Here is a 14,999-nt window from a genome sequence, read left to right on the forward strand (position 1 = left end):
TCTGTCCCTAAATATTAAAATCTACAGAGAGTAAAAGTTAGATTAGACCCCAAACAATCATCATTCATGTTGAAGCAACATCCTCCCTGGAGGCTGGGGATCACACTTAACCAGTTTCCCTGGGGTCAGGTGCTTATCCCATCCAGTTAGCTATGGTGACATGGGGCATTTGAATGGTTAGAAGGCCTAGTCACCTATGCCTCCAGGATCCAAGCATGTGGCAGTTCTCCTCAGAAAGAGTTGTGGGTCAGCAGGAACCTGTAGTTTAATGAAGCTAGATAATTAACATAAAGAGCCATTGAACCCAAATGTAAGGTACTTGGGTAGGCTCCATCATAATCTCCTGGGAGCCTTTTAAAAATACAGAACTCTGGGTCTCACTTCATATCTACTAAATTAAAATCTCAAAAGGGGAGGATACACACACACACACACACACACACATATACATATATACACACATTTTTATTTTTTAAATCTCCTCAAGGGAATGAAGCTTTGACTTTGTGAGGGAGCCGTATAAAAGAATAGAAGGGTCAGAAGGAAGGTGGAAAGTCGTTGATTTCCTTAACAGACATGAAGGAGAATTCTGGGGTGCTCCAGTGGAAGCACACACACATTGGTGTTTGGGTAAAGACACATTGGAAATGAAGGGATGAGGTAAATCATTTCCTTCATAGGAATTAAAATATAAGAAATATGTTTCCCTGTAGCTTCCAGAGTGTACACAAATGAGAGTCTGAGACTAACTAGAACTAATGTGAAACATCAGGAGCTGTTGGTGCGGATTCCAACAAAATCAAGAGCTTGCTTCATTTTTTTTCCACACAACATCTACATTTAGTGGAAATATCACAAGCAACATGTAATTTTATCAAAATGCTACAAAAAAACATTTCAAAGAATTTAAGAAAATCTTTCATTTTAAGAGAGAAAACTGATAAACTATTCTGCAATGTTATGTTTTAAAGAAACAGTTCTTTACCATAAATACATCCTGATAACAGACACTACTATAACAAAAAATGCATATATTTCTTTTGGTTATTATTAACTTTATTATAAAACAAATATTTTATGTTGAGGTAACATTTCAAATGGTATTTGACAAAAAAAAATCAATTGCATCCTATACACAGAATTTTACAACACATTTAAAGAACTCAGAAGACAATTTTTTTTAGCATTGCACATAAACTGATTTTAGGGGAAAAAATAAAGCTAAAATTCTCTATGTAAAGATGGATTTCGTTCCCCATTTTCTCCTGCCCAATCCTCCACACCATCACCCTGAAGGCAGTCATGGAAGCCCCACAAAATCATTGCATAGGAAACCTTAGTCAGAAAAAAAAAAAAGTGTTCTGTTTCCCAAAACACCCCACTGTGCCATCATTTCAAAGTGCTTTCACAAAGTAAATATTTAATTGCTTAAGAATTAGTGTTTAACCTCAAAATAGAATTCTTTTGTCCTCAATAGAGAAATGCTATGCAACCCTCCAACTCCACTGGCTTTTCCACTGAAAAGCTCATTAATTTTCTGAGGCAAACTTAGTCTCCCCTTCTGCACTCCATAAATCTTATTTCTACCTCTGCTAGGACATTTACCAGGTACATTGTTCCAATTCTTGTTATCCTCTTCTAACCATATTTTATCCCACTAACTCTTGAGCTTTATGTGTCTCTCTATAAGCTCCTCAGGAGCAAGAAACAAATCTGAAGCTTCCTTACAACCCCCAGCACCTAGCACAATGCCTGGGCCATAACAGGACCTCCATAACTGTCTGTCTGGTTAATGAGTTGGGAATTATTTCACTGTGAGTTATAAGGCACATCTTTCCTTACTTCTGATCTCATTGAGTGTACTTCGCTATCATTCCACTTATTTAAATTTCTATGGAATGGTGACACCCTAGAAACCAGTGTAATGTCCAACAATTCCTTTCAGAAAGAAATGGCCTCTGGTTATCTTTCTGATCAAAATATCAATAAATTACAGCTGTAATGGCTTCCCTAGTCTAAAGCCCCCACAAGTCCTTTCTGTGAGAGCCACTTCTTAGGAAAGTGGATGCTAGTAGCCATCTTGGCAGTCATTGTCGTCTTGGTCCCCGATGGGTTTGTTGTGATAAGCATCAACTGTTAATTTTCTGCTGTCCACTTCCATATTTTTGGGCTGGCCATCCTCCTCACTGCTTGAGGTGCTCTCAGTGGAGTTGCTGTCTTCTTTTGATCTGCTGCTGTCCTGAGAATCACTGTCAGGCTCCTCCTCAGACTGGCTGTCCTGCTCGGACCGGCTCTCATCACTCTGGCTCTCTGCTGAGGTGCTCTGAGACTGGAGGCCCTCCTGGCTGGAACTGTTCTCGCCCTCGGTGGACTCTGGGCTTTCCTCTGAGAGTTTCAGGCTCTCATTGGACTCGCTGTCAGCTTGCTCCTCTCTGGATTCGCTCTCTGAACTGGAGAAGGTATTCAGGCTGTCCTCCTGGCTGGAGTCACTGTCTTTCTGGTCGCCTGCACGACTGACATTATCTGGGTTGTCGCCCCTGGACTCACTCACCACCTCTTCCTCAGACTCACTACTGCTTTCTTGAGAGGCCAAGTCAACCTCCTGGCTGGACTCACTGCTGGGGTCCTGTGCATTTTCACTGTCTTCCTGAGACCGACTCTCCTTGCTGTCCTCTTGAGACTCACTCTTGCTATCTTCCCTGGATTGGCCGAGGTCAGCTTCTTTAGAGTTGGAGTCACTCTTGACTTCTTCCATTGTGTAGCCACCATTGCGCTCACCTTCGCCATCTTCTTCAGAAATCCGGGACTTTCTGAAAAACTTCCTACTGGAATACTCCACTAATTGACTCTCACCAGAATCCTGAGCGCTTACCTGCTCATTGTCCCTTTTTGATTCTTTTGATTTGACACCAGCACTGCTCATTCTGGAGTTGCCCCTATCTCTCCTAGTGCTGTCAGGGTCATCACTCTGCATTCCTTCATCGTCAAACTCAGAGCCATCCCCATGGCTACTCTCCCCCTCACTGCCACCTCCCACCCAGTCCTCCTCACTCTCACTCTCCTGAGTAAAGTCACGTCCCTCAGCCCTGCTGCCTACATCATCTTCGTGGTCAAGGTCCCTGCTGTCACTGGTGGTGTCCTGGGCACTGTCTTCTGGTGAGGTGCTATCTTCACTGGATCGTGTGGCATCAGCAGAATCATCACCATCAGCTCTGGAGATTCCACCTCCTGTTCTCTCCTCAGGCCACGGGCCATTGTCCTCATCAGCAAAGGTGTCATCTCCACTATCATCTTCATCATCATCTTTATCCTCTTCTTTTCCTGTACTTCTAGAGAGGCCACCAGCTGGTCTATAAACATACTGACGATCATCAGAGCCCAGGTCATCCTCCAGCTCAGCACTGTCACTGGGGTCCACATTTGCCTGGATTTGGAGTTAACGAACAGGGTCACTCCAGGACCTGATAAGGAGGGAGTTATCTAGTGTTTATCTGGGCTTTTTCTGCTTCCTTCCTTCTCTTCTAACCTACGATCAATTTAAACATCTCGACAGAGCTCAAATAAGAAGGAAAAGGAATTGAAACTCAAGTTCTCCCGTTTTGTACAGGTGGCCCCTACTCAATGCTGCAAAGTTTTTTCTCAAAAATCTTTCTGGAAATCACATTTATGGAACTTAAATCATATTGTAAATATGATTTCTTAAATAAAACTCAGATTTTTTTTTTCTTTTTTGCAGTGCTGAGAATCAAACCCAGGGTCTTGTTTGTGCTAGGCAAGTGCTCTGCAGCTGCACTTTAGGCCCCTCAGAAATCTTTTTGTACATCAAGGAGTTAGTTTATAATACCCATCAAATTGTGTAGTTTCAAGTGGAATTTTTAAAAATATTCAGTTAACTTAAAATGACCCATTTACTTTCTGATGAAACTTTAAGTACAAATAAAAATAAAATATCATAGTGAGATGTATAAATGTCTCACCCAAGTCATGTTCCTATTTCATGAGCACAGAGAGAGAGTTGCTTATGAAGTCTCAGAAGGCAAAACTAACTAGTGTGGCTCTCAAGGCAGCTGGATTCTAAGTGTGAGGTCAGAGAGATTGCCACATTTAAAAAAGCAACTACATGCTCTGCACAGATAAGAGAGCACAGTGGGTCTTCATACATTATGCCCTGGAAAAATCTGGCTCTCATTACAACAAAGCATACTTGCCAAAATTGTTTTCCTTCCTTCCTTCCTTCCTTTCTTTCTTTCACCACATGTTCCCACTGATCAGTGTCTGGGTTCCCATCTGGAGTACATGATGTTACCGTCTCTTCCCAGCACAAGAATTCTGCACTGGTATGGTGGAAATGTGCGGGTTGAGCCCACCCTACCTCCTTAAGCATCATCATGCCCTTCTCAAGCAGGAGTTGTCACTCTTGCTTGAGAATTTTAAGGTGATAAATCACAAAATCTTCAGGGAAAAGCATTTCCCCAACTCTATGCTTTTAACTTCTAGAATGTTCTTCTGACAAGCCATTAGTAATTAGGGTTAAACAGTCTGATAATTCATCTTTTAACACTGGCTGAGTGTAGAATGCAACGTGGGTGAAAAGTTTCACAGAGAAAAAACATTGCTGGAATCTCTGGACCTCCCTACAGGGTTGAGTTTGGTCATGGTGATAGGACAGGGTTGGGGGTATAGCTCAGTGGCTGAGCACTTGCCTAGCATATGTGCAGCCCTGGGCTAAACCCCTAGCAATACAAAAATAAATATATGAATAAGTAAAAAGATAGAACAGCTTAAAAAGTAATAACATTTAGTCTCAGAAAAAAATAAAATTTAAGAAGTAGATTTCTTAATAAAGACATATAAGCTAAGACTGCTTTTCTTATCCCCAGGACCAAAGATGAGACTATCAAAGTCACTGCCAAAACAGCTCTTTTCAAGCTCCTGCCCCACAGCTTTCCTCTACTCCCCCCTGCTCTCCTCAACTGTGCTCTTGACATGACAGAGTGCTCCAGGCCAGTGGGCACCTCATTTTAGCCAGAATAATTTTCCTTTCCTTTCCTGAACTGCTCTATTTTTGCAATATTTCAGATTACTGAGTGAGCCCGTGCTGTCTAGCAGACGTAATAACCATTGGCATGTGCTCACAGGTACGTGGTTATTTTTTTAACTAGGAGGGACATTTAGGGCCACAATGTCTCAGATGGTAAAAATGGAATGAACAGCATGTCCACACCTGAATTCTCCCCACTCATTTTTCCCTTCTTATTTTACGGGACTATTTAGCCAGCATAGCCCAATGGTTAGGAAATATTATATTTAGAACTGTTGCCAGGTAACTTAATCTACCATCATTTCCTTCAATTCCTAAGTAGCTAGAAAAGTTAAGCAAGGCCTTCTTAATTACCTGTTCCTCTGAGCTAACTTTACTTTCTTCTGATGACTCACTGTTCTCCTGAAAGGGAAAATAAACATTTATTTTCCTTTTAGTAATTCCTCAGGAAAGGAAAAAATATGATCCACATCAATTGCTTCAAGTTTGTATTTACTACTTTCAAAATGGTAAAAGGCAATGAAAAGAGTGTTAAAGTTACTTCATGACATGTTTATGACAAAAATAAAGAGTTACCGTGGGTGGTGTTGGTGACTGAGCCAAATGACCCTGGGGGAAAAAAAAGAAAGGAATACAAATTACTCTTTCATAAGTGTATTACATCACTGCAAATATTTGGAATAATTTTAGGTGATTTTTTACGTTTTCTGGTACATATTTTGCAACTTACATAAGTAATAATGAAGTTTTATGGGAAAATAAAGGTAAAATGAAAAGTACTAAAAAACCTAGAATATTTTTTGTATATCTGATACTTTGCTTACAAATATATAGAAAGGTATGTATGCATATATGTATATGTGTGTGTATAAATAATACACATGTATATTATATATAGATAGATAGATAGATATAGATAGATATACATATATATGTATACTTGCTTTGAAGTTCATACAACTTAGAGGTAATAAAACTAAGATAATGATGTTGTAGCCCAGAATCCAAATTTTTAGTCTCAGTGAACTCATTGGTTTGAGTTTCTATTCTCCAGCCAATCATCCTGGTGTTAGCACTGAAAGTCATATATTCTAGGAGACCCATAAGACCCACATAAGCTGGAGTGGTCTGTTACTCCGTGTGAAGGTGGGCAATTCAATATACCTATCAGTTTCTTATTCATAAATTAAGAAAATTAACACCCTCTGTGCTTCACCTATAAGGCCAGTGTGAGGATGGGATTGGCTAATGCCTTCAGAAGCATCTTGAGGACTAGTCAATGTAATGTAAAGAAATAATACATTTTGAGAACATCCACCTTATCAAATTCAATACACAAAATTGAACTGATAAAACCATTATATCTTTCTTGAGTCACTGAAGAGCACTGATATTAAAATTGAATGCCAAATATGTATTCATAGTTGCAATTTATTTCACTTTCCTTAGTCTTGTGAGAACTATAAGAATGTCTGAGCAATAGTATAACACAAAGATAAAGGGAAAGATCAACAGAGTAGAAGGAGACCAAGAGGCAGAAAGAAGGGATGGGTAAGGGAAGCAATGAAGAATGAATTCTTAAAAATCATATTATGTGTTTATATAAACATATCACAGGGAATTTCACCTTTATGCACAATTAAAAATATCCAAAATACAAAAAAAATAGATGAATGAAAGGAAATCTAATAGAGAGGAGGAGGAGAATGAGAGAGGGGAAGGACAGGAGAGAAAAGGGTGAATCAGTCAAATTCCATACATGAATGAGTTTGTCAGGATGAACACAATTCTAGTGTATAACTATAAAGCTCTAACAAAAAAATAACATTAAAAAAGAATGTCTGAGGGCTGGGGTTGTGGCTCAGTGGTAGAGTGCTCCCCTAGCATGCATAAGGCACTGGGTTCCATCCTCAGCACCACATAAATGTAAAATAAAGATATTGTGTTCACCTAAAACTAAAAAATAAATATTAAAAAAGAATGCCTGAGCAACTTCTGTCCCACTCCCAGCCCCCCATACCCCCTTTCCCCTTTCTCCTTTCCCTTGAGCCGGACAAGGTTCTGAGTGGCAACCCAAGGCACCAAGTAGAGCAAGGGGGTGTTGCTATTGTGTGTCTTCAACATGCCTCTCAGCAGTGCCAGGCTGGGGATGTCTCAGAGAAAGAAGCTGTAATCATTTGCCTTTTCTATGTGATACTGCAGGCTGGCACAATGGCGAACTCCACGCCAGTCAGTTATCATTTAGAATTAATGGGTGGAAGAAAACAAGACATGGATATTTTTCTCATGCCAAGGCTAGACTTGAGAATTAGGCATGCTTGTGAGTCTCTGGTTAAATGATAAATGCTTATAAATTAACTAGCCTATTGACTTCTCCCATGGAAGTTCATAATATACCCTGCAATGTCTATACTAGCCCAAGGCAGGGGCAGGACCCCACATCAGGACTCTGACGTTATTTGGCCATCACCAAAAGCACTGGCCCAAGTTGTATCATAAGCAAAAGCCAGTAAGAAACAAAGTCGTGAATAAAATGCTCTGTGTTAGCATAAGATTTTAACTCTTAGTTCCAGTGTCAGTCTTGAGAATTTAGAGATATCCTAGGTCTATCTGACCCACTTCCTAAAAGCGACATTCACCCTGGTTAAGAATTGATTCTGGAGCCAAGTGACATAAATTCAGTATGGCTCTAATACTTATTAGCCACATAACATAGACTGACTATATTACTCTCTGTGCCTCAGTTGTCTCATTTGTAAAATGGAAATAAAATATGATGTCTAATCCATTGGCTTGTTGGAAAGGTAAGAAGTTCAAAACATAAAATCCTCAGAAACATGCCTGGCAATGATTCTTGTGTTACCAATTACTGGGTTATGAAGAGTTCAACATCAGTAAGCATCACCTTCATTCCAAACACTCTAGTGTCCTCTCATTCTTTCTTCTTTTCTTACCTCACTGGACTTGACTTCCTGTCTACTAGACATCTCCTATTTAAACAGATTTCAAATCCTAATCTCTCACGGACTATCTTGTTTCACTGTTTATTCACCCTCTTGCACTACTCCACACATCTACTATAAGAAAAAAACTAAAAGAAAAAGATGTTCCTCACCAAATTACACTATTAAGTTGGAATTGAAGTATTATTTTCTCATATGAACTAAAAATTGCATATCTTACTGCCTATATCTTAGGCTATTAAAAGGGTCATAATACACTAGCAATTTCAGCATCTGCAATGAACTCATCGGGTCATTCTAATCATATATTTAAATTGAAATATTTTAAAAACTAATATCTATACTCACCTTCCATTCTTCAGAGCTCTCAGTTTCAGTATTTTGATATCTGGCTACCTAGAAAAAAATAAGATTAATGGTTAAACCATAGAGAAACTTCCAAGAGGGCCGAGAGTATCACTCAATAGCCAAGCACTTGCCTACTTTGTATAAGACCCTGGGTTCAATCCCCTGCACCAAAAAAATAAACAGTGAGAAACTTCAAAGGCAGCAGTTAACATTCTATATACTTAGGAGCAGTGGTAGTCAAATTTTACCCTGCATCAGATCACCTAGGTGTCTTGTTAAAAGACAGATGGCTGAGTCCCATTCCTATTATGTCTAAATTAGTAGGTAAAAAGTAGGACCTCAAAATTTGCTAATAGACAAATTAAGTGCTAATAGATCCTGACCCTTTAGGTATGGGTGACAATTTAAGAACCACTGCTCATTGTGGGAAATTAGTTATTGGTAATTAGTATCTATTGGATTAACTAAACAGAATAAGAAATTTCTTGGATATTACAAAGTTTTCTAAGAAATTACTATTATCATCTGACTGGAATATACTCAGTTACTTGGGCTCATGGCCAATGAAAATAGTGGAATTTTAGATTTAAAGGCATATATGTACATATGCCCCATCCTGACACTTACTGGGAGAGCACAGGATAACCCCCAAAAGCACACAAGCAGGATGCTGGTCTTCATAGTTGGGTGAGATGCCTCTACCTGTAATGAAGGACACAGAAGTTTTAGGCCAGACTAAAGAAATCAAGGAACTTCAACTTTTTAAGTTTCTTTCTACTTAAAAAAATCATAAAAATACCCATCAACTTATAAATTAATAAATAAGTGCATTATATCCATACAACAGAATATTATTCAGCCATAAAATAAAGCAGTGATAGATCCTACAAGGTAGAGGAACCTTGAAAACATTATGCAAGTGAAATAAGCCAGACATAAAAGACCGCATTTGTATGATGCCTTTTATAGGAAATGTCTAGAGACTAGATTAGTGGTTGCTCAGGCTTGGGAAGGTGGGTTGAGGAGTGATGGATAGGGGGTGCAGAATGTCTTTCACAGGTAATGTAAATCTTCTAAAAGTGATCGTGGCAAAAAGTTGAAGCTCCTTGATTTCTTTAGCCTGGTATAAAACTTCTGTGTCCTTCATTACAGGTAAAGGTACTGCACCCATCTATGCACCCAACCCAGGAAACCATATCCTTCAAGTAGGCAAAGTATGCAGTTTGCAAATTATATCTCCATAGAGCTCTTTAAAAAAAATAAACTAAGACTTCACCCCTAAGAGACAAACTGAAAACTTTCAATGAGAAAGTCTAAAAACACTTCTTCACTAACACATAAAAATGTGATAAATGGGAAAAAATAAAGGAAAAGGAACAGAGAAATGTCTAGCCGTTCACTTTCACTATACTTCTGCAGCTTGGTAGGCACAGCAATCTAGCTAATCCCCCTAAACTCTCTTTTGTTGACATCATTGATAGGTGGTGGGTATTTGTGTACACACACATACACACACACACACACACAGGCTTCTAAGTCACATGTATAATACATAATGATGTCTAGACAAAATAAATTGTTTTTCTACTTTCTTCTTGATCTGCAAAAGATGTACTATGGCGGGCTTCATATTACAGCTCCAGAAAGCTCTTAATATCTACTGTGATACAGTTAGTCATACATTATACATGACTCTGCTAAATTCTCTTAGGCGTCATTCTCAGCACTGAAAGATCTAGGGAAGATTAGAGGGTTGGGATCCACTTGTGAATCATGCTGAAAGAGACATGCCAAATCAAACTGAATTTTTCTGAGAGGTGGCTTCATTTCACACTTCAAGAACTGGTGATTCCAAAAACAATTTGTTCTGTATCTAAAAGTAGACCTACTGGATGCTAATGTGAAAAGTTATTGAAAAGATTTAAAGGAAAATCATTTGCCCTGTACTAGAAAGCCCTAAAAGCTGATCTAAAATACTTGTCCAATGCACTTCCATAGGTATACTTTTTAAATCCTGCAAGTTGATTTCAGATTTCATATTGGCTGATTATTTTTCTTGAAACATTTAATGTATACTAAACTAGTAACAAAAGAGTCATCAAATATTCTCATCCTAGCTGTATATTAGTATCACCTAGTAAATCTTTTTAAAAATATGAATGCACAAATTCCAGAATAAAAAAATCAGTCCAGTGAGCAGAGGAATATGTTTGATTTTAACGCTTGATCTCAAAAATAAGAATTTTCTGCTCAATATCTGAATATGCTGAACCATGCCTGACACATTAAGCTCAAGAAATCATCTAATCTACTTATTTTCATTTAAGAAAATAATAGAAATCTTAAGGAGAAGGGATACTTTCATATTCAAATGGTTGAACAGAGCCTCTTATTTTATATTATGAGCATTATCCCCATTCAGAAAATTATTCTTAATTTGTATTATTTTCTTTTTTCTAATTCAGTAAAAGTTACATGTTAGTTTCTATGTTTGGGTATTATTTTTATATCTTCTTAAATCCTTTGCCTATGGTCAACTAAAAAGAATACATAAAAATGACCAACTGCACCAAAAACAAGTGTAGCTCTGCATGGGCTCTCTCTGGTCCAGTGAGGAGGTCCACAGAACAGGGTAGAGGAGAGTGTGGCTGTGGAGTTGTGAATCAAGACCTCGAAGACCAAGCAGGAAGCAGGTCTGATTTTATTGCGCAGTTACCAATGTATATGTACTCAAGCAGCAGTTCAGCAGATTACAGGCAGTCACCAATACAATTTCTGGCCAACTGTCCTTGCAGCAACCAATTGAGGAGCAGGCCATGGAGCAAGCAGAGGGACTGCAACACGCGGCCTCACACCTCGGGCTATGCCTATGGGGTAAGCGGTTTGCTGCTCACATGCCTGGGTGGGGGTGTTGTTTGCCACTCAGAGGCCCTACATGTATGCCACGTATGCAATACTCCATGCACTTGTCCTCACATAGCTTAAGAGCTATCATTTCCCTTTAGTTCCCACGATAACAACATTTTTAAGAGGTTTTTTTAAGATTCATTCTTCAAGAAATTAAAATTTTCCAAATATGATTTTCTCAGAATAACTACAGGCAAATGGTTTCAGCGTCACATGTCAAATGAAAGTTAGTCAACTCATCATTTTAATTTTCCAAGTGAAATTTAAACAGAATGACACCCTCATATGCTCTGAGCACTAGCACATATTCCAGCCTTGGTAAGGTGAACAACCACTAAGTTCTTTTGTAGCTTCCCTACAAGTTCTCTTTAGCTTCCCTAGTATCAAGTAATTGAAAAATAAGGAGATGTCACTTTGCATCTCTTCTAAACCAGTGAATGTTGAGGGTTTTTTACCAAGGAAGTGCATGCTTCCAATGTTCAAGTTTCTCAGGAACAGAGTATTGTGAAACATAAGGAAAATGCACTAACTTGCTCAGGCTTCCAGAAATACCATGTAGCACCATGAACTAAAGCAATAATTTCCCCAGTAGAAGCTTGGTTAAGTAAAATAAAAGACACTCTACAGTCCTGAAAAAGCTGATGTTGCCTGCCAAAGAATAAGGCCCACTCTTAAGCATTAAAGAAAGTCATATTTTAAATCCTATGTTAGGTTTACAAATAGTATTTTTATAAGAATAATGGTCTTTTTGTGAGGTATAGTTCCAAATGAGAGCACCAAACTTCTATACTTTGCAGCTAGTATAGAAGCTAGTAGAAGCATATATGCCATAGCCACCTTCTGAAAAATAAATTAACAAATAGCTGCAAGCCTGAAAATTATGCATCCAGAATCCCAAGCTCTTTTTGATTGGTTGGTGTCTCTTTCACATTCTGCATGCTGTCAATCTACAGCAAGAGCATGTAACAAAAGGAAACCAATGTCCTTGACCTGAGTTCCCCTTTGTGGAACTCTTAGCCTCTCTGAAGTTAAGTTTTCCCAGAGTTGAAAAGACCCAAACAGCTGGGATCTGGAGGAGGCAATTGTGGCTTGGGTTCCAAGCTGAGGTTCTTTTTTTTTTTTTTTAATTTTTTATTGTGGGTTGTTCAAAACATTACAAATTTCTTGACATATCATATTCCACACTTTGATTCAAGTGCAAGCTGAGGTTCTTAAGTAAGGAAACCCATTCTGTTCTGAAATTTCCTCAGAGTTAAGACTCACATGTAAAGTACAGATCTTTTCTATAAATTGGAATGAAAGAAATAGAGCAAATAAAGAAAATAAAAATTTGATTTCCCCCCTTGAAAAACAATTACATTAAATCATTTGTTTTTTCTTAATAAGCAGTGTTATCCTCAAGAATAATGGGAGGAAAAAGAATATTAGTGAACATTGTATTTATTTGTTGAGAACAGCTTAATCTGCCGGGTGCTGTTCTAGGTGCTGAGTGTACAGCAATGTATAATAATAATAATAATAATAATAATAATAATAATAATAATAATAAACTGGTCTCACAGAAGTAAATTTTCTCATAATCCAACTAACCAGAACCTGCTAGATTTTTTTTATATTTTTACTTTTGAAATAAAATGAAATTTGGTCAAGACATGAACTCTATCAGGAATTCAGAAAAACAAACAAATAAATCAATAAAAAATTACATTCTTTCATATTGTAATTCTTTTGCAGTTGAGAATTTAATGTTACGTGCCTTCAATTGCAGTGAAATAACTCAGGGGTGTCCCAAATGTAGTGTGAAGGATACTAAGCATCTGAGGCACACTGGCCTCACATAACCATTTGGAGGATGATAATAATGCTCTTTAGAAAATGCTTGTCCACATGTTTTTAATCAACAGGAAGATAATCTATGTGACCTTAGTTGAACTAAGACTTTAGCTAACCAGAAATTATTGCTCCTGAAGAGGACAGCTTGCTTGAAACATTGAAACTACGCATGGGATCTTCTAGGTGTCATGCAGAATGCATGGCCTCATCACCTCTCCCCTCTCTGATGTGGAGGACAGATACTCGTGCTATCAGTGCAGAAGTGAAGTAAATGCAGCAAGTAAAAATAACGTGCATAGTTAATACTTACATCTTCTAAACCAGAAAATGTTATTAGAGACAATCATATCCAACATTTATAGAATTCTGACTATATGCAAGGCATTATGCTAACATGAAGACCCAGCCAACCAACAGAAACACGTTGTAATTTCACACCCTTGCATCATTTCAGCAATCTTAGCACATACTTTCAATTACTTATCTAGTTTATAATAAACATTGCTGGATGCTCTCTAGATGAACAATACTAAATGGTTTTTATTTAAAAGCCTATATTTTGGAAGTCCTGTCAGCCTGATTTAGATTCTTTCACATCTTCATCTCTAGGAAGCCTACATGTAAAAGTTTGTTTTGCTAATTAAAGCTAAACTTTGAAATGACCTTCCATCAGCCTCCTGTTCAGTAAACTTTCCCTTGCATAAATACTATGAACAGATCTAATTAGAGCATTTCCAAAAAATAAAAAGCATCTGACTTTATTAACCCAATCCATCATTTAAATATTTCTTACTGTGGCATTAACAAGGTATAAAAGTGGGAAATGTTTTTACCCAAACTTTAGCTTTCCCCTACCTTTCTCTGTAAAGCATAATGCCCCTCAAAATACTTACACATTTAACACACAAAAGTCATTTAACACACAGCAAAAGTTTCTTTTAAAATCAAATGATGAAAGAGCCTTACCCTCTTGAGTTCACAGTCTTTTCCAAAAAGTCTCAAAAAACCGGTTGAAGTTCTCACAGAGGAAATCTCAATGAAGCCACTCTTGTGTTGCTATTCTGAACCCTTCTCTGATGGTGCAGGAATTTAAACTCTGCTGCAGCTCTTCAGAGCCAATCAGCCTCAGGCAGGGGTAACTGACATCACAGGTGTCATGGGGACCCCATACACCCACACTTCCTCTAGCTGGAAGAGGCAGGTTTTCCCTAAAAAGCTCTTGTGGTTCCCAAATGACTAGACTAGTTTCCATTAAATTGAAGATCTTCCTAAAGCTTTATTTTGATTTCTAAATATATGTCATTCACATCCATGCAGGATTATGAACATTATAAACAATGACAATGTCTTCCGCCCACTAACAGATCCCAGTTGACCCAAGGATGGGAAAAGGAGAGTCAGAGGCGGATGCAAAGTTTCCTGTTAATGTAAATTTCCAGGTAGTACATGAGGGAAGTTACTAAAATACTAGATTTTCTTAAATTGTGGGTGTTGAGAATATGTGTTTTTGTTTCTTCTTTTTTTCCTCTTTTAACAACCACTGTTCTCTCCTTTTCCTCCACCGGGGCACAAAGACCCCAGTAATGTAAGGAAGCACATAATTTTACAGTAATTGGAAGTGTTAAAGTACCTTGCCTAATTAGCTTTTGTTTTTAACAACAACCAAAAACTACAACAACAAAAAAAGAATTTAAATCTTTTTATTACTTTAAATTTTCTTCTAAATTACTTGCCATGTTTTGGTAACACTTTGAAATCAGAATTGGATTAAGGGAAATACTAGGTGGATAGCATCCAAGTAAACTAATTTTCAAGGGACTCTATGCCATCACCAGAAATGTAATGAAATGAAAGCAGTGATATTTACCAGGGAGAATACTGAAGATTGTCACAGGGATCTGAAAGTG

At 38.0% G+C, this 14,999-nt stretch overlaps 1 protein-coding gene across 1 annotated transcript; it reads right to left on the reverse strand.

The window, feature by feature from the left end:
- Positions 1–1,091: 1,091 nt before the first annotated feature.
- Positions 1,092–14,143, reverse strand: Dmp1 (dentin matrix acidic phosphoprotein 1). Its single transcript, XM_048784850.1, has 6 exons — positions 14,059–14,143; positions 8,980–9,054; positions 8,353–8,400; positions 5,618–5,650; positions 5,396–5,443; positions 1,092–3,424 (listed from the first exon to the last, which is right to left on the reverse strand). The coding sequence occupies exons 2-6, from the start codon at positions 9,031–9,033 to the stop codon at positions 2,069–2,071; spliced, it is 1,539 nt and encodes a 512-aa protein (XP_048640807.1). The 5' UTR covers positions 9,034–9,054; positions 14,059–14,143; the 3' UTR covers positions 1,092–2,068.
- Between the last annotated feature and the right edge of the window lie 856 nt (positions 14,144–14,999).

The sequence above is a fragment of the Marmota marmota genome, unplaced genomic scaffold (assembly GCF_001458135.2).
Source record: "Marmota marmota marmota unplaced genomic scaffold, marMar, whole genome shotgun sequence".
Lineage (NCBI taxonomy): Eukaryota > Metazoa > Chordata > Mammalia > Rodentia > Sciuridae > Marmota > Marmota marmota.